Source organism: Palaemon carinicauda, chromosome 1 (assembly GCF_036898095.1).
Source record: "Palaemon carinicauda isolate YSFRI2023 chromosome 1, ASM3689809v2, whole genome shotgun sequence".
Taxonomy (NCBI): domain Eukaryota; kingdom Metazoa; phylum Arthropoda; class Malacostraca; order Decapoda; family Palaemonidae; genus Palaemon; species Palaemon carinicauda.
In genome coordinates, this window is record NC_090725.1 from 285,885,874 (window position 1) to 285,911,176 (window position 25,303).

Genomic DNA, 25,303 nt, shown 5'->3' on the forward strand with positions numbered 1-25,303 from the left:
TAAAATTATAGTTCCGGCCAAGGAAACGACTACTGCAGTGTTACGCACTGTAATGTAGCCTTACCATATCCAGTGTGTAGTGTATATGTGTGCACAAGTACTGTACACTTACTGATATGTACTCATCTAATTACAAACTACTTATACTGTGATAGAAACCAAGTACAGTAAAAACAGTATTAGGTAGTACTTGGTGAGTTAAATCATCCAAGCGTAGGCAATTGGTAGGGAGTTGTTAGGTTAGGTTAGGAGTTATCACCCCCTAGGGCACCAAATATATGCCAAATCTCTCTTTTCACACTTGTCTTTCTTACCTAACCCTCGCTAAGTGTTGGGCCTGACTGTAACGTCAGTCTATAGGTAGGGCATTGTTCTTCTAGCTAAGGCAATGTCATAGTACCTTACCTCTACCATTCATGAGTGACCTTTGAACTTTTAGGTAATCTTTTAGGTAGGTAAACTCTCATGGGTAGTGGACAGAAAAGGTTGCCTGTTAGACCAGATTCCTACCTTCAGGACTAGCGCTACTAAAAGGTTCTTCCTAAAGATTCAGGTAGGTAGCATAACTGCCTCCCGCCACCCGCCAGCTGCTAATACTACCTCTTTAAAAGCTTGAATGGGTGTTCAAGCTTCACTGAAATCATACTCCTATTAACGGTCGAAGGTTTGTATTACGTGTAACAACAAACATCCAAGCCAGGAAAATTCCATGATGAAGAGAGGTCTTACCTGAACTGGGGACATGATAATTTGTAAATTGAAAGAAGCATTTATCTCTTCTAGATGTGTATAAAGATTTAAGATATACAGTACATACAATATCCGTAAGCATTGTCTAACAAAGGGAAATATCCTTATTGTACAGTAAAAGTGTGCTGTAATGGAATTAAAAAGTACTTACTTGAGTATTCCAATTTCTTGAAGAACAGTTGATGTCTCTTCTGGGGGAATGTAAAAACCTTCTTCAAATAACCCATATTCAGGTTTATCATCAGCCGATACCCCTGAAAAGTAAACAACACCATGAATATCTTTCCAAAGTAATATTCCTGCATCTAATTTCATAAATGGTCAAATAAAATACAGCACTATAATTCCCATAGGGAAATTTTAAAAAATAAATTTCGAATCTACATTTCCCATATTTTATAGCTTCATGGTTGTTTTTAAAACATGCTTTTCTTGGCTAGTGCTAAAAAACTTTTCTCACCATTATACCTACATTAAGGGGTTGGTTGCCTGCTGCGCCTTCTCCAATGCCTTCTATCAAACCTTTTCTCCCTATATCCTCTTTCACCTCATCTCACCATCTAATTCTCTGCCTCCCTTTCGATCTTCTCCCCCTAACAGGTTCTTCCTAAGCCCTCCTCACTCTCGCCCCACCATTCATCCAAAATGCGTGCCCACCATCTCTGTCGTGACACTCTTATCATCTCTGTAATCTTCACTATGCCAGACATTCTTTTTATTTCATCATTTTCCAATCTTTCAAGCAATGATATTCCCATAATCCACCTCAGCATTCTCATCTCTGTTCTCTCAAGCTTTGCTTCCTTGTTTTGTCTTGAAGCCCATGTTTCCGATCCATACAGTACCACTGGTTTTATTATTGTGCTATAGATCCTGACTTTCAACTTGATTGGCATTTTCTTATCACATACCACTCCCGCTACCTCCCTTCACCTCCCCAAGGCTGCTTTTATCCTACTCTCAACTTCAGCCTTACATCCTCCCTCCTGACTTATAGTAGATCCCAAGTATCTGAATTGTTCCACCTGTCTTATAACTGAGTATCTACTTTCATGTATAGCTATCCTGTACCTACCTTCCTTACTGCTTACCACTGTTTCAGTCTTATCCACTTTAACTCTCAAGCCACCTTTCTCCAAAGTCTCTTGCCACTCTGCAACCCTTCTCTGCAAGTCTTCCTCATTTTCAGTGGTAATCGCCAAATCATCTGCATCTAGCAACTCCCACAACTCTTCATTTCTGATCTCTTCGCTTAGCACCTCCATGATCACCACAAATAAAAATGACAAATTCGGAGATAATTTGTATTATTCCTAACCATACAAACCTTAGCTATTTACATGGGGTATTACTTTCGGCGTAGCTGAAATGACGAGCCATTAGATTTTTAACGAGGGTAGCTAGCTACCCCTCCCCCCTCACACACCGGTGAACTGATTCACTTCGCTTAGAGGTAGGACTTGCCTTGGGGAACAGGGCTGGCGGGCAAATATGTGTAAATAGATAAGGTTTGTATGGTTAGGAAAAATACAAATTATCTCCGAATTTGTAATTTGTTCCGTAACTGAAATACAAACCACGCTATTTACATAGGGTGACTTACCCCTTAGGAAGGGTGGAAAGTCCCCAGCCTACTGGCTTTGGCTTTACCCGGGGACTCAGAATCCGAGTGAGCAGCACTTTGAGAAAAAGAGTCCCTGCACCACGCAAGTACGTGCGGCCTACATAAGCTTGTGTGTGAAGGAAGAAGTGTGAACCGCCCTAGGAAGTCGACCTGAAGTCCTTTAGCTGGAATTCTAGGCTAGGACGTTCCCAATACCACCTCGTCAGGGTATGGGGGACGCGACAGTATTATCTTAATACTAGGAACACAATGAAGCATGGTTTACCTGCAGAGGTTTGAGGTCAGCTATGCAGAGAACCCAGGATGCTGCTTTCCCCAGGAGAGGGGAGGATGAAGAAAGAAGTAAGGGCCAGACATACTTCTTCCATTCATGCAGTCTAAAACCGGGTAACAATGCCCTCAACCTTCTGCTACCTGTCCAATAAGGAGCCTGAGGTTAGACCAGCTGTTGTGTAGCCACCAAAGGGCGATAGAAAACGTATTGCGGCTCCTGTGGGTCACGTCCTGCAGGTAGTGGGCTGTGAAGGTCGTTTGACGCTTCCAGACTCCAGCTTGTAGCACCTGCATCACAGAGTAGTTCCTCTTGAAGGCCAGGGACGTTGCGATGTATCTGACATCGTGTGCTCTAAGGCGACGTGACGGAGGAGGGTCTGGATTCAGGGCGTGATGGATGACCCTTTGAATCCAGGCTGAAAAGGCATTCTTGGTGACCCTCCTCTCCGTCCTTCCTGTGCTTCCAAACAGGGCTTGCACGTGAGGACGAACTGCAGCTGTTCTTTAAGATAACCCCTCCGACTCCTTGCTGGGCCTAGTAGGAGAAGGTCTGGTTCATCTGTTACAGAACGGAGACTCAAAATCCTGAAGGAGTCGAACCGAAGGTCCGGGACTCCAAGATTTTGAGTCTAGTAACCAACTCAGGGACGAACCTGAACGTTACCTCCCCCTATCCTCTTGAATGGGTGACGTCGTACGAGAGACCATGAAGATCGCTGACACGCTTGGCCGAGGCCAGAGCGAGCAGAAGCACCGTCTTCCAAGACAGGTGACGATAGAAGCCTGGCGTAATGGTTCGTAAGGAGATCTCTTAAAAGCCTGAACCATGTTCCATGGAGGAGGTCTCACTTCCAACTGGGGGCAGGTAAGTTCGTAGCTTCGTATGAGCGAAGAAAGATCCAGCGGGGAGGAAATATCTATTCCTTCCAGCCTGAAGGCCAGGCTTAAGGCTGAGCGATAGGCTTTCACCGCCGAGAGCGAAAGTCGCATTTCCTCCCGCCGCTAAACAATAACTCCGTTATTTGATGGAAAAGAGGCATCAAGGGGAGAGGTACCTCTCCCACGACACCAACCACAGAAGACTCTCCACTTCGCCTGGTAGACCCCTGCGGATGACTTTCGCAGGTGTCGAGACATCCACTCCGCAACTTGTTGCGGGACGCCTCTCTCTGTGAGGAGGAGGTGCTGGATAGTCTCCAGGCGTGAAGCCGAAGCGATGCTACGGCTTGTGGTAGCTGTTGCAGTGTGGTTGTTTGAGTAGCTCGTGTCATGGGGAAAGCTCTCTCGGGAGTTCCGTCAGGGGATGCAGAAGGTCCGGGAACCGTTCTGCATGATGCCGCAGCGGAGCTATCAGAGTCATCGACAGGTTGACCGATGTTCTGGTCTCGTTGAGCCCCCTTCTCAACAGACAGAACGGTGAGAAGACGTAGACGTCGATGTTGTCCCACCGTTGTAGGAAGGCATCTTGCCAGAGAGCCTTGGGGTCTGGGACTGGGGAGTAGTACAGCGGTAGCTTGAAATTCAAGGCTGTCGCGAACAGGTCCACAAGGTCAGGACTGGTTGGCTACGAGGGGGGGGCCGAAGACCACTCGGTACTCTCTATCTGTGAGGCTCTGCTCAGACTGACGAAGAGCACATTCCTTTGCCCGGAATGAAGTGAGCCGATAGGGTATCGAGTGGACTTCGGTTCATCTCAGTATCTCTACTGAAGGATGAGAAAGCTGTTATGAAAAGGCACCTCCCTGCTTGTTGAAATAAGCCACTACCGTGGCGTTGTCGCTCACGGAGTGACTCGCCCGGGTCTGTTGGAGCTGTTGAAGGGCCAGAATACACCCTTCATATCTAGCAGATTGATGTGGAGGTACCCTTCTGGTTCTGACCATAGGCCTGATTCAGAACGTGGGCCCCCCCCCCTTTCTTTGACGAGTCCGAGAACAGCATCAAATGCGGGGGAGGGACGAAAAGATCCATTCCCTTGCAAGGTTTCCGTAGGTCAACTACCACTGCAGGTCCATACGTTCTGCAGGTCCCAAAGGGACCAGAATGTCCGAGGAATCATTGTCTTGATTCCCCCGGGACTTGGGCCGCCAATGCAGGGATCTCATCCTGGGGCGGCCATTTGGAACTAGACGGGTCAAGGAGGAAGGGTGACCTAGGAGGCGTAACCAATATTGGGCTGGAAGCTCTCCTCGTCAGAGGAAAGGTTCTGCGATTCTCCTCAGCCTTGCTATCCTGTCATCTGATGGGAAGGCTTGGAGATTGGAGTCTAATATCATGCCTAGATATCCCAGTTGTTGAGATGGAAGCAGAGAAGGCTTCTTGAGAATTACCATGATCCCTAGATCTTGGCAAAGTCCCAGAGGCTTATCTCGGTGTCGAAGAAGGGTTGATTCCGAGATAGCCTGGGTAGCCAGACATCCAGAAAGCGAAGGAGACGGATGCCACTCCTGTGTGGCCATGAAGATATCAGGGTGAACATTCTGGTGAACACCTGCGGAGCTGTGGAGAAATCGAAACACAGCACCTTGAACTGGTATATCTTATTGTCTAGGCTGAATTTCAAGTACTTCCTGGAAGACGGATGGATTGAGATCTGGAAATACATGTCCTTCAGATCCAGTGTGCACATGAAGTCTTGTGGTCTCACTACAAGACTGATCGATTCTCCTGTTCCACGCTGAACGAAGTTTGTTCGACAAACTTGTTCAGGGCTGAGAGGTCGATGACAGGTCTCCAGCCTTTAGACACTTTCTACAAGAGAGTCGACTGAAAAAGCCGGGGGGGGGGAGCCGTCGATGACCTTCCGGCGAGCATCCTTCTAGAGCATGGTCTCGACTTCTGCCCGAAGGGTTAGCCCTTTACCGATCCCATGGCATAGGAGCTCAGCGACACTGGATTCGCTGTCAGTGGAGGTAGAGATATTAAAAACGGGACGCGATATCCTTGGCTGATCACAGAGATCGTGCAGGAATTGGTCCCGAGTTGCTGCCACCTGAATGCGCAACCCCAGGCATCCCCCCACTGGGGACCGTGCAGGGGGGTTGCCAATCCTAACGTTTGCAGCCTCAGCCGCTCCCTCTGGGATTATTGCCTCCCCAGGAGGACTTCCCGCCCTTCTTGACTCTGACAGGAGGGGGGTGCTATTTAGACACCTTGTCTTAGCTGCCGGGGCCGGTTCCCATGTCCTAGACTGACGAGGCTGTTGTTGTTGAGGCGCTGGAGGCTTGTAGGGTCTGGATGCAGGAGCCTTTGGAGGAGCGAATCGTGATTCGACTTTCTCCACCTCTCAGCTGTTCGTTCCCCGTCCTTGGGTTCAAAACAAGCTCTTTCCCAGGATGGAAGAGTGCCTGAGTTTGCCGACATCCATGGTTGGGACTTCCGAGAGGAACCTCCCAGTCACTGCATCTCAATGCTTCAACATCGAGTTTGCCCACAAGTTCGAAACTTGCTGAGCTAGAAACGATGGTGCTCGTGCCCGAGAGGAGGAAAGTTTCCATGACGTTCCTGGAGCTCTCCTTGGATAAATTCTCGGATCACAACAAGATGCCCAGGGATCCAAGCCAGACGACCAGCCACGGAGTGGCCCGCATGGCACACTTTGCGGCTTTCTCCTGGCTTAAGATCTCCAAAGTCGAGAATGTCACCTGCCGGGCGGAGAGTTTCTCGAGAGAAAAAATTTCCCTGGTAAGCCCCTTCCATGAAATGGTGGAGAGGAAGAGCTAAACCAGGCTCCCCCATGATCTCGAAGTACCTCCTCTGCTGACGGCTGACAGATGCAGTGTCAGCGATTCCCGCTGGAGGGAAGGGAATTGAACGATCCTGAGGAGTAGAGATGATGGGGCCTGCCTGAAAAGACAGAGAAGAATATTGCCCAGACCTCTCTGAAGATTCTTCCTGCTCTTGCACGTGTCATGCTCTGCGTTTATGGGGTGAAGATCGTGATCTGGAAGTACGCGCTCCAGAAGACTCGCCAGGTTGCCCATGTTGCGAAACCCGACGGGAATCGCGGTCGAAATCGCCCTGGCGCTCGCGCGATGGTAAAATCGTTGGTTCGCGCGCGGGCGAACGTGGGTGCGCCCGCGTGCGGGCGATTGGGCGAGTGGGCGCGCAGGCGAAAGTGCGCGTGGGCATGCAGGTGAGGGCAAGCGCGGTTGTAAAGGCGAGCGCTGGCGGTCGGGAGACCAATGGCGCGTAGGCGAGCGATGGCGCATTTTGGCAAGCGATGGCTCATTGGCGGGCAATGGCGAGTTGGCGAGCGATGGCGCGTTGAAAACGCTAGCGCGCAGGCGAAGAATCGCGTGGTCGCTAGAAGATCGCTGGCGCGTAGGAGATCGTTGGCGCGCGGTTGCGCGGCCAGAAGATATCAGCGAGGTTGAAGAACCAGATGGTGAGGTTGCGCGCGAGGGCGAACGCTCGTGGGCGGGCACAGGAGACTTCTCGTGGGCGCGCAGAGACTAAATCAAGTCTGGAAGTGCGCACCTGTGAAGGTGCGCAGACGATGGCTTGCACGTGGGCGAGCTCTGAGGAAGCGCAGGAGATCGTCGGCGAGAAGGCGAAACAAGAATCTCTTACCTGCGCCCAGATTCGGTAGATCGTAGGCGCGTGGCGAACGTTGGAGCACATTGCGCACATCAGGAAAGGGCGCGCAGATGTGCGCTGGCGAGCAGGCGATCGTGGGCGTTTAGCGAAAGAACAATCTCCTTGCCTGCGCCCAGATCCGGAGATCATGGGCGCGTGGGCGAACGTTGGCGCGCATTGCGCACATCAGGAAGGGGAGCGCAGATGCGCGCTGGCGAGCAGGAGATCGTGGCCGATCAGAAGACCATTGGCGCACATGGCGCGTAGCAAGAAAGGGAGCGCAGATGTGCGCTGGCGAGCTAAAGAGAGCTGGCACACAGAAAGTCTCAGAAGCACAGGTGAGCGCTGGCGCGCAGGTGAGCGCTGGCGATCAGATCTACGGCGAGACACAGCTACAGGAGATCGCTGGATCGCAGGAATGTTAATTCAGCAGAAGACTGGTCCACAGCAGGCGAGCGCTTGCGCGCTACTGCGAGCGAGCGCGCAGAAGATAGAGGGCGAGCAGGTAAAAACCTGGCCCTTAAGGGACTTACCCACATTGTGGAACAAGCCCTTTTGCCCCGTAGGGACTGGTGCCCGTTGGACACCGAGGTGCGTTGGCGCCCACTGCGCATCTGCGTCCAGGAACGGAGATGAAGACAAGAAGGTCTGGCAGGAGTCGGAGATCGCGAACGATCTGCCGAAGGACCAGCGAAGCAGCTGCATTTGTTCTCGTCAAGGAGGATCCTCTGCGAGGAACGTCGGAGGTGAAGATGAAGACGACCACTGACAGGAGCACCATCATCAGTCCTCCGAAGAGGAGTCTCTGTAGTGAACTCCCCCAAAGGGGAGAATCACTCGCAGGAGAGACCGTTGGACTCAGCTGCCCCCTCGAAGGATGTTCGGATGGGGGAACTGAGCCTACAGCAACATCAGCAACAACAGCAGGAGTCCTCCGAAGAGGAGTCTCAAAGAGTGACCCCTCTCGCGAACGAGAGAGGTGAGCACTTCGTAGAAGAGACAAGAAGAACTGGTGATGGCGCCCCTTAGGGCCGTTGGATCAGCAAGCTGACCTGAAAAGAACAATCCTCCGAAGAGGAGCTCCCGCAGCTGCTCAGCCCCTTGAGCGTAACTGCAAGTGTGACCGCTCAGCACCAAGAGCATAGTCGCATGAATTCCATGGTCCGAACTTGCAACCGCTCAGCCCCTTGAGCAAGGTTACAAAAACGGTCGCTCAGCACCAAGAGCAAACGCCCAAGGACCAGGAACAAATCAGGAATTATTAAGGTAAGAGAAATTCCCCCCCTGAAGGGGAAAAAAACTCATACCTGGGAAGGGAACTTCCCTCGGAAGGAAAGTACCCATCCATGGAGGCGAACCTCCTGAGCGTTCTAAGATAAACTAAAGAGCTGCCAGTTGTCACGGGAGAACTTCTAGGAGAAGGGAACACGCCCATGACGAAGTCCTATAGGGGAGGCAGCAACAGCAGACTCCCCAGGCCCACCAGGACAGCTCTGCTTCATTGTCACATTAGGCAAACGAAAAACTAGATCGTTACCTGTGAAAATAAATAATTAGTTAACATTCATTCCCCCGGGGAAACTCTGAAGAGAAACCCCGAGGGAAAAGAACATAAGAATTACACAACAGGTATGTGCCCTCCTCCCCCATGCCACTCATGGGGAAGGGGGGAAGGCGGAGAACTGTAACAAAAACAGAATTATAACAATTATAATTATGTAATCCAAAAAGGAATGTTCACTAATAGAAAGAACGAATGAACCCCGAAGGGAAGCGTTCTACACGGAAGCTGAAAAGTAAACAAATACAATTAGATTCCGTAAAAAATAATTGAGACAAAATAAACGGAGTAGCAACTCAACCCGCAACGGGAAGGAAGCTACCGTAATACGTAGTAGTAGTAAAAGGGTGAACGACCTCAAGAGAGAGAGAGACCGTAGTCAAACTAAACTCCCATGTTCCCTTCGCTGATAGACCAAGTTCCCCGTAGGGAAGGAGGAACAGCGGAGAAAACAGATTAAATAAAGTCCAGCGATGACTATTCCCCACGTCGCCCGATAATCGGAAGCCAAAGGAAGGACCGAAGGACCAAGGAGAGATCGCGACCCACGAAATGTCACCGAGGTGGCCTGGAACTACACGGTGACGTTGTCGTACACTACACACACAGCACAAACACTGAAAGGGAAACTTACTGATTTCTATACTCAAATATATACATAAACACAAAGAATGTTTATATATATATCAAGTATAAGAAAAGTAAGTAATTAAGTAAAGACAAAACAATAATGGCTGCCATGCGAGGGCGGGAACAGAAACGTCTGCTCGCCGTCCGAGCCAAAAGCGAAGTGAATCAGTTCACCGGTGTATGAGGGGGGAGGGGTAGCTAGCTACCTCTCCCCTACCTCCTCGCTAACTAGCGAGAGGGTAGTTAACCCTCGTTAAAAATCTAATGGCTCGTTATTTCAGCTACACCGAAAGTAATACCCTATGTAAATAGCGTGGTTTGTATTTCGGTTACGGAACAAATGGGATTAATGCTAACATTTACTTCAAAGGTTTCTGTTGCCCCAACAGCTGTTAATACTGTACTTTAGTCCTTGTTCTTTTATACATCATCTCTACCATTCTAACCAACTTCAGAACTTTCCTCATCCTCTAGCACCAAAATATCACTTCTCTTGGTATTCTATCAGAAGCTTTCTCTAGATAAACAAAAGCAAAGTAGAGCTTCTGGTTTCCCTCTAGCCTCTTTTCCTGTGGCTGCCTTACAATAAAGATGACAAATTCGTAGATAATTTGTATTTTTCCTAACTATACAAACCTTAGCTATTTACATGGGGTAATTACTTTGGCGGAGCTGAATGACGAGCCATAAAAGTTTTAACGAGGGGTAGGGAGGGGTAGCTAGCTAACACCCCCCCCCCCTTCACACACACTTATGAATGCTTCACTTTACTTAGAGGTAGGACTTATCTTGGGGGACAGGGCTGGCGGGCACATATGTGTAAATAGCTAAGGTTTGTATAGTTGGGAAAAATACAAATTATCTACGAATTTGTCATTTGTTCCGTAACGGAAATACAAACCACGCTATTTACATGGGGTGACTTAACCCTTAGGAAGGGTGGTAAGTACCCTGCCATACTGGCTTTGGCTTGCCCGGGGACCCCGAACTCGAGTGTGTAGGAACTCAAGAGGTAAGGGGGTCCCTGCTCCTCGCTGACAGCTGTGAAACTGCTACGGCCTATGTAAGCTGTGTGTGAAGGTGGGAAGTGACTCATCCTAGGAAGTTGACCTGGAGTTCTTCAGATGGAAATCTAGGCTAGGACTCTCCCAATACCCCCTCGTCAGGGTATGGGGACAAGACAGTAGTACATCTTAATACTAGGAACACAAGGGAGCATGGCTTACCTGCAGAGGTTCGAGGTCAGCTGTGCAAGGAACCCAGGATGCTGCTTTCTCCAAGGGAGGAGAGGATGAAGAAAAGAATAAGAGCCAGGCAGATCTTTTCATTCACGCAGACTAAAACCGGGTAACAATGCCCTCAACCTTCTGCTACTTGTTCAATAAGGAGCCTGAGGTTAGACCAGCTGTTGTGCAGCCACCACAGGGCCGATAGAAAACGTATCGAGCCTCCTGTTTGTCACGTCTTGCAGGTAGTGGGCCGTGAAGGTGATCTGACGCTTCCACACCCCAGCTTGAAGGACCTGCGTCACTGAAAAGTTCTTCTTGAAGGCCAGGGACGTAGCCACGCCCCTAACGTCATGCGCTCTAGGGCGACGTGACGGAGGAGGGTCAGGATTCAAGGCCAGATGTATTACCCTGCGAATCCAGGCCGAGATGGTATTCCTGGTGACCTTCCTCTTCGTCTCCCCTGTGCTCTCGAACAAAGCTCGCACTTGAGGACGAACTGCAGCTGTTCTTTAGTGATACAACCTCAGACTCCAAACTGGGCACAGTAGGAGATGGCCTGGGTCATCTGTTACAGAACGGAGACTCGAAACCCGGAAGGAGTCGAACCTTGGGTTCGGCACTCCCGGGTTCTGAGTCTTGGCAACAAATTCAGGGACGAAGCTGAACGTTACCTCCCCCCATCCCCTTGAATGGGCGATGTCGTACGAGAGACCATGAAGCTCACTGACTCGCTTGGTCGAGGCCAAAGCTAGCAGGAAAACCGTCTTCCAGGTAAGGTGGCGATCAGAAGCCTGGCGTAATGGTTCGTAGGGAGGTCTCTTAAGAGACCTGAGAACTTGAACTACGTTCCATGGAGGAGGTCTCACTTCCGACTGAGGGCAGGTAAGTTCGTAACTCCGTATGAGAAGAGACAGTTCCAGCGAGGAGGAAATGTCCATTCCTTTGAGCCTGAAGGCAAGACTTAAGGGTGAGCGATAGCCTTTCACTGCCGAGACTGAAAAGCACATTTCCTCTGCGCTTATGGGTAGGGGAACGAAACGAAGACCTGTCTGTCTGACGGCGCTCGCGCTGGGGCTCATGTACCGGGCCCTGGTCAGGGTCGCGCGTGAAGAGCTCGCGCGATACAGGAATCTCACGCACGCGCGCGTATCCGCGTGGGCGGGGGCGGGGGGCGGGGGCGGGGGCGGGGGCGGGGGCGGGGGCGGGGGCGGTGGCGCGCAGGCGAGGATACAGGAGCGAGGGAGTGATTGCGCGCTGGTGATTGAGCGGGCGCGTGAGCGCGCAGCAGCTGGTGCGGGCACGTGGTCGCGAGAGCACGTAGGCGATGGCGAGGGCGTGTGGCGCGCAGGAGCTGGCACGGGAGGCAGTCTAACGCGCGGGCGCGCAGCGACCTGATGCGGCCCCGGAGGGCGCAAGATAACGGGGGCGCCTGAGCGCGTGTCCGGAAGAACTGGGCGAGGGCGCGTGAGCGCTGGTGCAGGATCGCGAGCGGCAGGGATGGGGCGTTGGCGCGGACGTTGGCGCTGGTCCGATAGAACCGGCATGCTCGCCTGTGGGCGCGCTGGACGCGCCGGCGATCGTGGGCACGCATGGCGCGCATCAGGATGTGGTCGTACAGGGGTGCGCTGCTGCGGCGGCCACGCAGTTGGATGAGGGCGCTCAGGTGTACGCTGGAGGGTTACATTGGGCGCCTTGAAGACAGGAACAGGGCGCGTAACCGGGGCGTCCTGCGCGGTTGCAGCATGTGCAAGCTCGCGCGGTCTGGAAGGAGAGCCCAGGGGCGGCCGTGAGCGCCCGTGCACTAACTTGGGAGCCTCCTGGGCGACGCGCTGGGATGTCGTAGCGCGTTGGAGCGTTGGTGAGCGCTGGAGCTGGAACCGCGCTTGGGCGCGTGTCGCGTGTCTCTCCAGACGGGCGCAACAAGTCCGGAGGAGCCTGTGGGCGCCTGTGCGCCAGCGAAGGAGCCTCCTGGACCGCGCGCGACGAGGCAGGAACCGGGGGAATGCCAGGGTGCCGGTGGGTGCGTGAGCGCAGGTCGCCGCGTGTGCGCAGGTGAGCGCTGGAGCGCTGTATCAGGAACTGCTGGAGGGCACCGGGGCGCAGAAAGGAGTAGGCGCGCAGAGGGACCCTGGCGCGTAGCAGGAACGGTGGCGCGAACGCGTAAGGGTGAGCGCCATGGCGCTAAGTCAGGAACAGCGGCAACGGCAGGCACAGCAGCGACAGCAACAGGAGAACGTACAGGAGGAACCTGGTGCTTGAGGGCAAGAGGCGCACTTTTGCACTCAAGACCCTTCAGCCCCGTAGGGCCCAAAGACTTCGCAGCGGCAGTATCAGGTGGCACGTCACGCGCATCAGGAACACTGGATGTAGATGGTCTGGGAGACTGGTCACTATGTCTCGAAGGACAACCATCGTCCGAAGGTGATCGCGAACGATCCCCAGAGAGGTCTAGGTTGGTAGCTGGCCGGACTGGTGAACGGCGAGTCGTCTCCTCCGCAGAGGACTGTGGTGACGACGAGCCGAAGAGGCACCTCTTAACTCCCTTGAAAGGGGAAGGAAGGCCTCTACGGCGAAGGGGAGGACGAGCCTTCCGCCTTATACGCCCACGTGGGGCCGTGGGATCAGCAAGCTGACCATCGATGGGCCTCCGAAGAGGACTCTCTGTAAGTTAACTCCCCCAAGGGGGAGATTCACCGCCAGGAGAGACCGTGGGACTTAGATCCTCCCTTGAAGAGTGTTCGGAGGGAGAATCTAAGCCGTCAGCTACCTCAGCCACAGGAATGGGGGTTTGGCTAGACCCACAACAACATAAACCACAGACAGAGGATCTATCTCCGCTGTAGTTGGCGATTGTTTGACGGCTGCACCCAGTTTGATCATGTCAAACAGGGCTTCCTTGGAGAGCGAACCCTGCAGCCCCAAGGAAGCCCAAAGCTGAAACAAATCATGGTTAGACATAAAATCCTCCTCCGGGGGAGGAGGGGCAGCCGCCTCGCTATGGGAGGCAACTACCTCTCCCGCACCCCAGGATCGGTCAACAGCAGTACGGTCTACGCTACCACTCGCCAGCCTCTCGGAAGAGACCGCTCGAGGGGGAGCTTCGGAGGAGGAAAGGGCAACGGAAGAAGAAGTCTTGGAATTTTCTCTCTTCAGAGAAGCCTCTGAAGGAGAAAGATCCCTTTTGGCCTTCTTCTTACGGCGCCGGGCAAACCTCTCCCACTGTGAGGTAGACCACTCCCTATATTCAATACATACATTGTCACTATCACACCGCTGGCCCCTACAGTGAGGACATAAGGTATGGGGATCAGTGTCGACCGCCGACATAAAGGTCCCACAAGGGCGGCCGGGAAGTCCAGGGCAAGTAAGCATTATCAGTAGAGGCCAACTTCAAGCACACTGCGAAAGAGAAAAAGCAAAAAAACAGATTAATTATAGCAGTCAAAGCGAGGGAGAGCGCAGACAGGTCTGTTCTCTTCCCGAGCCAAAAGTAAAGTGAAGCATTCACCGGTGTGTGTGAGGGGGGGGGGGGGTAGCTAGCTACCCCTCCCTACCCCCCGCAAACTAGCGGCGGGGTAGTAAACCCTCGTTAAAACTTTTATGGCTCGTCATTCAGCTACGCAGAAGTAATTACCCCATGTAAATAGCGTGGTTTATATTTCAGTTACGGAACAAAACTCTTTTAGGAGGACACTCCAAAATCCAACCATTGTTCTCTAGTCATGGGTAGTGCAATAGCCTCTGTATCATGGTCTTGCATTGTCTTAGGATAGAGTTCTCTTGCTTGAGGGTACACTCAGGCACACTATCTTATTTTTTTCATTTTTTTCTTTTTTTTTTTTAGTTTAAATCATTTGTGTATTTAAGATTTGGTTTAGAGTTGTTTCTGTTTGTAAAATATGACAAATTCATAGATAATTTGTATTTTTCCTAACGATACAAACCTTAGCTATTTACATGGGGTAATTACTTTGGCGACAGCCGATGACGAGCCATAAAGTTTTAACGAGGGTTTCCTACCCCAGCGCTAGTTAGCGAGGGGTAGGGAGGGGTAGCTAGCTACCCCTCCTCCCTCACACACACCGGTGATTGATCCAATTTACTTAGAGGTAGGACTTATCTTGGGGGACAGGGCTGGCGGGCACATAACTGTAAATAGCTAAGGTTTGTATCGTTAGGAAAAATACAAATTATCTACGAATTTGTCATTTGTTCCGTAACTGAATACAGACCACGCTATTTACATAGGGTGACTTAACCCTTAGGAAGGGAGGTAAGTCCCCTGCCATACTGGCTTTGGCTTGCCCGGGGGCCCCGAACCCGAGTTCATAAAGCAACTCAAGGGTTGGGGCCCCTGCGCCTCGCAGACAGCTGAGGGGCTGCTGCGGCCTACGTAAGTTGTGTGTGAAGGTGAGCAGTGACATGTCCTAGGAAGTTGACCTGGAGTTCTTTAGAAGGATATCTAGGCTAGGACTACCCAATACCCCCTCGTCAGGGTATGGGGACATGACAGTATTACAACCTAATACTAAGAACACAAGGAAGCATGGTTTACCTGCAGAGGTTCGAGGTCAGCTGTGCAAAGGACCCAGGATGCTGTTTTTCTCCAAGGGAGGAGAGGATGAAGAAAAGAAAAGGGCCAGACAGATCTTTTCATTCACACAGACTAAAACCGGGTAACAATGCCCTCAACCCTCTGCTACTTGTCCAATTAGGAGCCTGAGGTTAGACCAGCTGTTGTGCAGCCACCACAGGGCCGATAGAAATCGTATCGAGCCTTCTGTGTGTCACGTCTTGCAGGTAGTGGGCCGTGAAGTTGGTCTGACGCTTCCACACCCCAGCTTGCAGGACCTGCGTCACCGAAAAGTTCTTCTTGAAGGCCAGGGACGTAGCCACGCCCCTGACATCATGCGCCCTAGGGCGCCGTGATGGAGGAGGGTCAGAACTCAAGGCCAGGTGGATCACATTGCGGATCCAGGCCGAGATGGTATTCCTGTTGACCCTCCTCTTCGTTTCCCCGGTGCTAACAAACAAGGCTCGCACCTGGGGGCGGACTGCAGCTGTTCTTTTAAGATACAACCTCAGACTCCTGACTGGGCACAGTAGGAGATGGCCTGGGTCATCTGTTACAGAACGAAGACTCGAGACCTGGAAAGAGTCGAACCTAGGGTCCGGCACTCCCGGGTTCTGAGTCTTAGCAACAAACTCAGGGACGAAGCCGAACGTTACCTCCCCCCATCCCCTTGAATGGGCGACGTCGTACGAGAGACCATGCAGTTCGCTGACTAGCTTGGCCGAGGCCAAAGCTAGCAGGAACACCGTCTTCCAGGTAAGGTGGCAATCAGAAGCCTGGCGTAATGGTTCGTAGGGAGGCCTCTTAAGAGACCTGAGGACCCGAACCACGTTCCAAGGAGGAGGTCTCACTTTCGACTGAGGGCAGGTAAGTTCGTAACTCCGTATGAGGAGGAAATGTCCATTCCTTTGAGCCTGAAGGCAAGACTTAAGGCTGAGCGATAGCCTTTCACTGCCGAGACTGAAAGGCGCATTTCTTACCGCAGATACACAAGGAACTCCGCTAATGCTGGTAAAGTGGCATCGAGGGGAGAGATACCCCTTCCACGACACCAACCACAGAAAACTCGCCACTTCGCCTGGTAGACTCCTGCGGATGACCTGCGCAGGTGGCCAGACATCCTTTCCGCAACTTGTTGCGAAAATCCTCTCTCTTTGAGGAGATGCTGGATAGTCTCCAGGCGTGAAGTCGAAGCAAAGCTACGGCTTTGTGGAAGATGTTGGAGTGTGGTTGCTTGAGTAGCTCGTGACGTGGAGGGAGCACCCTCGGGATCTCCGTGAGGAGCTGCAGAAGGTCCGGAAACCACTCTGCGTGATGCCATAGCGGAGCTATCAAGGTCATCGAGAGATTGACCAATGTTCTGTTCTTGTTGAGGACCCTCCTCATCAGACAGAACGGGGGAAAGGCGTACACGTCGACGTTGTCCCCCCGTTGTTGGAAGGCATCTTGCCAGATGGCCTTGGGGTCCGGGACTGGGGAGCAGTACAGCGGAAGCTTGGTGTTCAACGCTGTAGCGAACAGGTCCACAGTCGGGGAACCCCACAAAGTCAGGACTTTGTTGGCTATCCGAGGATCCAAAGACCACTCGGTACTCACTATCTGCATCGCTCTGCTCAGACTGTCGGCGAGCACATTCCTCTTGCCTGGAATGAAGCGAGCCGCAAGTGATATCGAGTGGGCTTCGGACCATCTCAGGATCTCTACTGCAAGATGGGACAGCTGTTCCGAAAAGGTACCTCCCTGCTTGTTGATGTAAGCCACCACCGTGGTGTTGTCGCTCATCACCACCACGGAGTGGCCCACCAGGACTTGGTGGAACTTCTGAAGTGCCAGGAACACGGCCTTCATTTCTAGCAGGTTTATGTGAAGGTACTTTTCTGATTCTGACCACAGGCCTGAGGTCCTGCGTCCGAGAACAGCATCAAATCTGGGAGAGGGACGAGAAGATCCACTCCCTTTCGTAGATTCTCGTCTGCCACCCACCACCGGAGATCCGGTGGACCGGAGGACCCATAGGGATCAAAGTGTCCGGGGAGTCGTGGCCTTCACTCCACCGGGACTTGAGTCGCCACTGGAGGGATCTCTTCCTGAAGCGACCGTTGGGAACGAGACAGGTCAGGGAGGAGAGGTGGCCGAGGAGACGAAGCCACGATTGGGCTAGGAGTTCTTCTCGATTGAGGAAAGGTCTCGCGACCTTCCTCAGCCTTGCCATCCTTTCGTCTGATGGGAAGGCTTTGTGGAGATTGGTGTCTATGACCATGCCTAGATATACCAGTTTCTGAGAGGGCTGCAGAGAGGACTTCTCGAGGTTTACCACGATCCCCAGATCCTGGCAAACTTCGAGGAGCTTGTCTCGGTGGCGAAGAAGGGATGCGTCCGAGTCTGCCAGGATCAGCCAGTCGTCCAGGTAACGAAGGAGACGGATGCCGATCCTGTGAGCCCACGAAGAGATGATGGTGAAGACTCTGGTGAACACCTAAGGCGCTGTGGAGAGACCGAAACACAGCACCTTGAACTGGTAGATCTTGTTGTCTAAGCAAAATCTCAGGTACTTCCTTGAAGACGGATGGATTGGGATCTGGAAGTACGCGTCCTTCAGATCCAGTGTGCACATGAAGTCTCGTGGTCTCACTGCAAGTCTGACCGTGTCTGCCGTCTCCATACTGAACGGAGTCTGCTTGACAATCCCGTTCAGTGTCGAGAGGTCGATGACTGGTCTCCAGCCTCCAGACGCCTTTCTCACAAGAAAGAGTCGACTGTAGAAGCCTGGGGACCCGTCCACAACCTCCTGGAGAGCGTCCTTCTCCAACATGGTCTGGACTTCGGCCCGAAAGACCTGCCCTTTTGCCGATCCCATGGCAAAAGAGCTCAACGACACTGGATTCGCTGTCAGGGGAGGGAGAGATGCTGTGAACGGGACGCGATACCCTAGGGATATCACGGAGACCGTCCAAGCATCCACCCCGAGTTGCTGTCACCTTGCTGCGCAACTCTGCAGGCATCCCCCCACTGGTGGACACGGGGGGGGGAGGCCAACCCTAGCGCTTCCGGCCTCGGCCGGAGCCTCTAGGGTTCTTGCCTCCCCTGGAGGGCTTCTTTCCCCTCCTGCCCTTGGCAGGGAAGGGCTTAGACACCTTGGGCTTCGCTGCTACGGAAGTCTTCTTCGTATCCTTGACGGGACGGGGCTGCTGAACCGCTGGAGGCTTATAGGGCCTCGATGTCAGGGCCCTATGGATGAGGGAATCCTGGTTGGATTTCCTCCACCTCTCGGCAGAGAGCTCCACGTCCTCAGGCTCAAACAAGCTCTTACCGAGGACGGAAGAGTGTCTAAGCCTGCTCGACTCGGCGCTGGGAACCTTAAGGTGGAACCTCTCGGCAACAGCGTCCCTGCATTTGAGGATCGTGTTGGCCCACAAGCTCGAGACTTGGTGGGACAGGAACTCGATGGTCCGAGTGCCCGAGAGGAGAAAAGTTTCCAGCGCTTTCCTGGTGCTTTCCTTGGAGAGATCCTCGGACCGCACCAGGATGCCCAGAGACCCCAGCCAGATGTCGAGCCATGAAGTGGCTTGCATAGCGCACTTGATGACCTTCTCCTGGCTCTGGATCTCAGTGGGTGAGAAGGATACGTGCCAGTTGGAGAGCCCTCAAGAGGGACTCCCCCTGTGAGTCCTTCCACGGAGTGATGTAAGGGAAGGCTCAGCGAAGACTCCTCAAGGATTTCAAAGTACCTCCTCTGATGGACACGAGGAGGTGGGAGGAGCTTATTTCCGGCACTGGATCTGCTGGAGGAGGCAAGCTCCGCGAGCTGGCCCTCGATCTTGTCTCTGGCGCTCTTCATCCCTTGGGACCAGGGCAATGCTGCGCTGGCTCTAGAGGGCTTCTGAGTGCCGTAGACGCTATCCAGGACCGTGTCCTTACCCTCACGAGGTGGGACCTCAGGTCTGGAATCCCATTAAGGTTCCTCATGAGAGTCAGGACTTGCCAGAACGCGTGTTCTGACTCCTGGTGCTCGCCTCCTGTCGAACTTGCAGCAAAGTCTCCGAACCCCAGAGGCTCTTCCTGGGGGGAAACGTGGGCATCCTAGACGGCTCTGGGCTGTTCCTGTCTGATCCTAGTAGACGATTTGGAAATTGTCTTAGAGTCCTTAGGTTCCCTCCTGGGAGGGATGCAGGACTCTAGAAGCGAAGGGGGCAAGTCCTTCTCCACCTCGGGACGAGGAGACCTCTCGGGAAGAGGAGGAACATCCACCATTGGTGCGATGGGGGAGTATTCCTGCTCAACCGACTCCCCTGAGGAGGGGTAATCCTCCTCCGAAGGAGAGGGCGAGAAGGTCTGAGGGGGAGTAGGATCCTTGCGCAAGGATCTACGCGGGGACAGCACAGGCCTCGGAGGAGGATCCACGGGAGAGACTCCTCTCTTCCTTTTCAGGGGGGAGGAAGCTGCCGCTGGTTCGCGACCCGAATCACAGGGGGTTGGCTTAATCGCCCGCACAAGAGCTCTGAGTAGGGTGTCGAACCAGGGCTGCTGACTGACAGCAGCGCTGTCAGACACTCCCTCTGAAAGGAAGGGGATCGAGGGATCCCTAGGAGGAGTCGACACACGAGGGTTCGCCTGCAGGGCTGTAAGAGAAGAATCCTTAGACCTGTCCGAGGAGCGTTCCCCCTCTGGCGAGCGCGCTGGTCTGCGCTTGCGGGGAGGGGAACGCGACAAGGAAGAAACCGCCTGTCGGCGATTGCGCTGGGGCTCGTACAACGAGCCCAGATCAGGGTCGCGCGCGAGAGAAGGGCGCGAAGCTGGAAAATCGCGCGCGCGCGAACCCGCGTGGGCGGGGGCGGGCGCGGGGTCGCGATGGTGTGCAGGAGGATGGTCAGGAGCGATGGCGCTCTAGAGACAGAGCGGGAGCGTGGCCGTGGGGGCGCACGGTAGCCTGAGCGGGAACATGCCCGCGAGCGCGAGTGGGCGATGGTGTGGGCGTGCAGCGATCAGGAGCTGGAACAGGAGGCGGCCAAACGGGCGGGCGCGCAGCGACCTGGTACGGTCCCGGAGGGCGAGCGATAACAGGAGCGCCCGAGCGGGTGTCCGGTAGGACTGGCCGAGGGCGCGATAGTGCGGGAGCAGGGTCGCAAGCGACCTGGGAACGAGAGGTTTGATGACAGTCTGGCTGGACCGGTTTACTCGCCTGTGCAAGCGCTAGATGCGCTGGCGATCGTGGGCGCGCATAGCGCGTATCAGGAACAGGTCGCATCGGGGTTCGCTGCTTCGGAGGTCGCGAGGTGCGATCCGCGTGAGGGCACTCTGGAGTTAGTTGCGCCACCACCGCTGTCTTAAAGACAGGCACGGGGCGTGAAGCAGGAACAGGATGCGATTGGGGCGCGTCGGGCGCGATCGTATCTGTAGTAGATTCGCACGGTTCCAGAGGCAGCCGTGAGCGCCCGTGCGCTGACTTGGCAACCTCTGGGGGGACGAGCTGAGTCGTCGCAACGCGTGGTCGCGTTGGTGCTGGAACGGGAACTGTGCGCGGGCGCGCATCGCAAACCTCTCTCGTATCGCGAGCCTCCCTTGTATCGCGAACCTCCTTAGGTGGGCGCGATGGGCCCAAAGCGGCACGTGGGCGTGTTGGGGTGCGCGTGAGCGCTGGAGCTGGAATCACGCGGGGACGCGTATCGCGTCTCTCCCCCGCAGGGCGCGACGAGTCCGTGGGAACCTGTGGGCGCCTGTGCGCCAACTCAGGAACCTCCTGGATCGCGCGCGGTGAAACAGGAACAGGGAGCCGGCGAGGTGCCGGAGGGCGCGTGAGCGCTGGAGGCCGCTGGGGCACCGGTGGACGCGCAGGCGCCTTATCAGGAACTGGCCGCAAGTGTGCAGGAGAGTGCGGCGGCGCTATAACAGGAACAGGGCGCGTTTGCGCAGTTGGGCGCTTGCGCACTACTTCAGGAACTGCTGGAGGGCGACGGGGCGCCAATGGGTGTGGGCGCGCAGGGGAACCCTGGCGAGCAACAGGAACAGTGGCGCGAACGCCTAAGGGTGAGCGCCGAGGCGCTTTGTCAGGAACAACAAGAACAACAGCAGCAGGGTGCGAAGGCGGAGCCTTACGCTTAGGGGCGAGCGGCGCAGTTGCGCGCTCAAGTCCCTGAGACCCCGAAAGTTCAGGAGGTTGCGCAGTGGCAGTCTCCGGCGCGTAAAGCGCGTCAGCAGCTTTAGATGTAGATGGTTGAGGTGACAGGTCACATTGTCCCGAAGGACGACCATCCTCCGACGGGGATCGCGAACGATCCCTGGAGAGGTCAAGGTTGGTAGCAGGAAGATCAGGAGAACGGCGAGTCGTCTCCTCCGCAGAGGACTGTGGTGACGACGAGCCAAAGAGGCGCCTCTTAACCCCTTTGAAGAGGGAAGGAAGGCCTCTACGGCGAAGGGGAGGGCGAGCCTTCCGCCTTATACGCCCACGAGGGGCCGTGGGATCAGCAGGCTGGCCATCAATAGGCCTCCGAAGAGGCGTCTCTACCAGAGAACTCCCCCGAGAGGGAGTCTCAACGGAAGGAGAGACCGTGGGACTAAGCTCCTCCCTCGAAGTATATTCGGAGGGGGAGACAGAGCCTTCTGCTACCGCAGCCACAGGAACAGGAGTTTGGTCAGACCCACGGGATGTTTCCGACACAACAACGTCAACCACAGACAGAGGATCTATGTCCGCTGAGGTTGACGATTGTTCGGCAGCCGCACCCCGTTTGATCATACCAAACAAGGCTTCCTTGTAGGGCGAACCCTGTAGCCCCAAGGAAGCCCAAAGCTGAAAAAGTTCATTGTTAGAAACAAATACCTCCTCCAAGGGTGGAGGGGCAGCCGCCTCGCTATGGTAGGCAACTACCTCTCCCTCACCACGGGATCGGTTAATGACATCAACATTACGGTCTACGCTACCTCTCGCCGGCCTCTCGGAAGAGGCCGCCCGAGCGGAAACTTCAGAGGAGGAAAGGGCGGCGGAAGAAGAAGACTTAGGATTTTCTCTCTTCCGAGAAACCTCGGAAGGAGAAATATCCCTCTTAGCCTTCTTCTTAAGTCACCGTGCAAACCTCTCCCACTGGGAGGTAGACCAATCCCTACACTCAATGCACAAATTAGAACTATCACACCATTGGCCCATACACAGGGGGCATAAGGAGTGAGGATCCGTTTCCACGGCCGACATAAAGGTCCCACAAGGGCGGCCGGGAAGTCCAGGGCAAGTGCGCATAAGGAGAATAGAGGCCAACTTCACACACAAACACTGAAAGAAAAAGCAGACAAAAATTATGGCAGTCAAAAGAGAGGAGAGCGCTGACAGGTCTGTCGTCTCTCCGAGCCAAAAGTAAAGTGGATCAATCACCAGTGTGTGTTAGGGGGGAGGGGTAGCTAGCTACCCCTCCCTACCCCCCGCTAACTAGCGGTGGGGTAGGAAACCCTCGTTAAAACTTTATGGCTCGTCATCGGCTGTCGCCAAAGTAATTACCCCATGTAAATAGCGTGGTTTGTATTCAGTTACGGAACAAATCTTATTTTAATTGTTCACTAATTCTTTTAGTTTATTTTCTTCTTTTCTTTCCTCATTGGGCTATTTTCCCTGTTGGAGCCTTAGGATTAATAGCATCCTGCTTTTCCTACTAGGGTTGTAACTCAAGTAATAATAATAATAATAATAATAATAATAATAATAATAGTAGTAATAATAAAATAGATTTCCTTTACAAAATATAATGGTGTTACCTTCCTAGGAGGGAAGCGGATTGCAAAGCAAACACAGGGTAAATTAAGAATACAGCAGTCTAAGGGGGTCACAGGGGGACATTAGCACCCGATTAGGTAAGTAGGTAAGGACAAGGCTCGTGGGTTAGGTTAGGTGGTGTTCTTGTGTAAAGGTTTTGCAGAAAGACGGACTCATGTTTTATAGTATGACGGCAACGGTTTACGAATGCCAAGAAAATTGGAAGGAAACTCCCATTTTCTATGTACTCGTATATGAAAGGACCAGAATGTCATTATATAACATAGTTTAACATACTACAAATAACCTTAGAACAGGGCAGGGTAAGGAACTCTAGAACTAAATACCTGTCCCATGCAAGTATTTCTAAAACACCATAGATTACCAGTAGAATGTTTTAAAACCTGGAAGCCTTTAAAATATCAACAGCCAGTTCATCATGCACAGAAAATGGGAATTTTCTACCCATTTTTTAGTTGTTTGCAAGACGTGGCTGCTGTACTACAAAACGTGGCCGCTATACTACAAAACGTGACCATTTTCCTGCAAAACCTCTACACAAGATCACCTAACCTAACATACAAGCGTTTTCTTTTCCTACTTACCTAATGGGGGGGAGCGTAATGTGCCCCTGTGACCCCCCCTTAAATTTCCGTACTCTTAGCTTACCCTGTTTGATTCGTAACCCGTTTCAGGATCTTTTGTACGTCAGCGGCCAGTTCCTCCCTTGTGAATTGAAAATGGACATCAACTAACCAACTTTCCCCCTAACCTAACTTATAAGCTATGTCCTTATCCTACTTACCTAACGGGGGGGGGGTGTTACCCCCTTACACCGCCGTATACCAAGTTAACCGTAATCATTCATGCAGGTGGCCGCTATCATACATACATCCCCCGTTTCACTCCAAATGGGGATCGCTATCATACAGAAACCCAAAATCTTGTAGAAACATATCATTACGAACTACCAAATATCAAATGTTATAACCACTTCAGGAGTACAGCTTTGACGTCAGCAAGTTAATCTTTGATTAGGCTTTACCTAACCTTAGGTCTATCTTTCCTAGAAGGGCACTCCAACTGGGATTGCCTAGATTTAAATTAGCCTTATCGAGGTTTTATTTGAGTTAAATATTAAAACATGACCTAAAGCAGCCCATAGGACTGTCAAGATATACTGTATCAAAATAATTTCCAGACAGCCTGTGACGAACTCACCTCTCTTACTTCTCCTCCTTGACGTAGTTAGTTTAAATAAACGTACAATTTTTTCCAAGACATCGTGAACTGTAACTGATTCCTCTGTGTTCACATTAACTACGGATAGTTTCCGTTCATCGTCAAAAAATTCGCTAAAATCCACTTTTATCCTCATTGCGACAAGTTTCCCTGTAATCGTGATGGTGCTGTTGTAGTTGGTAAACAAATAAGTGGTTCCGTTCGTTACTATTCTATTCCTCTATCAATATATCTTATCTTAAAAAAACGTCATCTGTACTTTTCTTATATTCAAGAAATAAGCCTTTTTTTATCTTTTTATTTTGACCTAAGATTGCCTTCATATCTTCACTACTACAGCAAAACTTTTTATTATTGATAGATAACTGCCCCAACCACGCAAATACAATACTATGATCAAAACATTTATTTAAGAGCTACGAAATTATATTTACTGTTCTTTTCCACTATCAATATATCTTATCTTAAGAAACGTCATATGTAATTTTCTTATACTCAATAAATAAGTTTTATTATTTTTTTCATTTTGATTATGACTTAAGATTGTCTTCATATCTTAACTACCAGAGCATAACATTTTATTATCGATAGAAAACTGCCCCAGCCAAGCAAATGCAATACTATAATCAAAACATTTAAAAGCTACGAAGTTATATCAGATAACGATAAAATCAACCGTTGATTTCCTTGACAATAATCTTATCAGCATAGAACTTAGATACAAGATAGAACAGAACAAAACACATCCACTAATAAAGATAGGAAGAAATTAATTGAAATACTTCAGAACAGATGAAGTGAATAAATATAATAAAAGGAAATGACGTTAGTAAAAGTAGTAGCCAATAAATTACTCAAAGTACACAAGATGAAAATATTTGAGGAAGTTACGATTAAATAAGGTGAATAGAGGAAAGAAAATAGCTTTAAAGGAAAAAAACTTAACAAGACACTTTTTAAAGAAATACTACTTGATAAATTTTTTTAAATATGATCAAAGAGGAGAGCAGTACAAGAATTAGTAAAGTAGGAAATTAATATATGAAAAAAAATTAACGAATTAAAAAGAGACAAGAATAAAGAGTTATGGAAAAAAAACTAAACA

The 25,303-nt window shown here is 51.9% G+C and overlaps 1 protein-coding gene across 1 annotated transcript in view; it reads right to left on the minus strand.

Annotated features, from left to right (window-relative positions):
• Positions 1-24,416, minus strand: part of LOC137639468 (uro-adherence factor A-like) — a 54,097-nt gene extending 29,681 nt beyond the window's left edge. The window contains exons 1-2 of the mRNA XM_068371742.1: positions 24,178-24,416; positions 902-1,004 (exon numbers count right to left, since the gene is read on the minus strand). Of these exons, the coding sequence (XP_068227843.1) occupies positions 902-1,004; positions 24,178-24,334 (260 nt within the window). The 5' untranslated portion in view covers positions 24,335-24,416. The remainder of the gene's footprint in view (positions 1-901; positions 1,005-24,177) is intronic.
• Between the last annotated feature and the right edge of the window lie 887 nt (positions 24,417-25,303).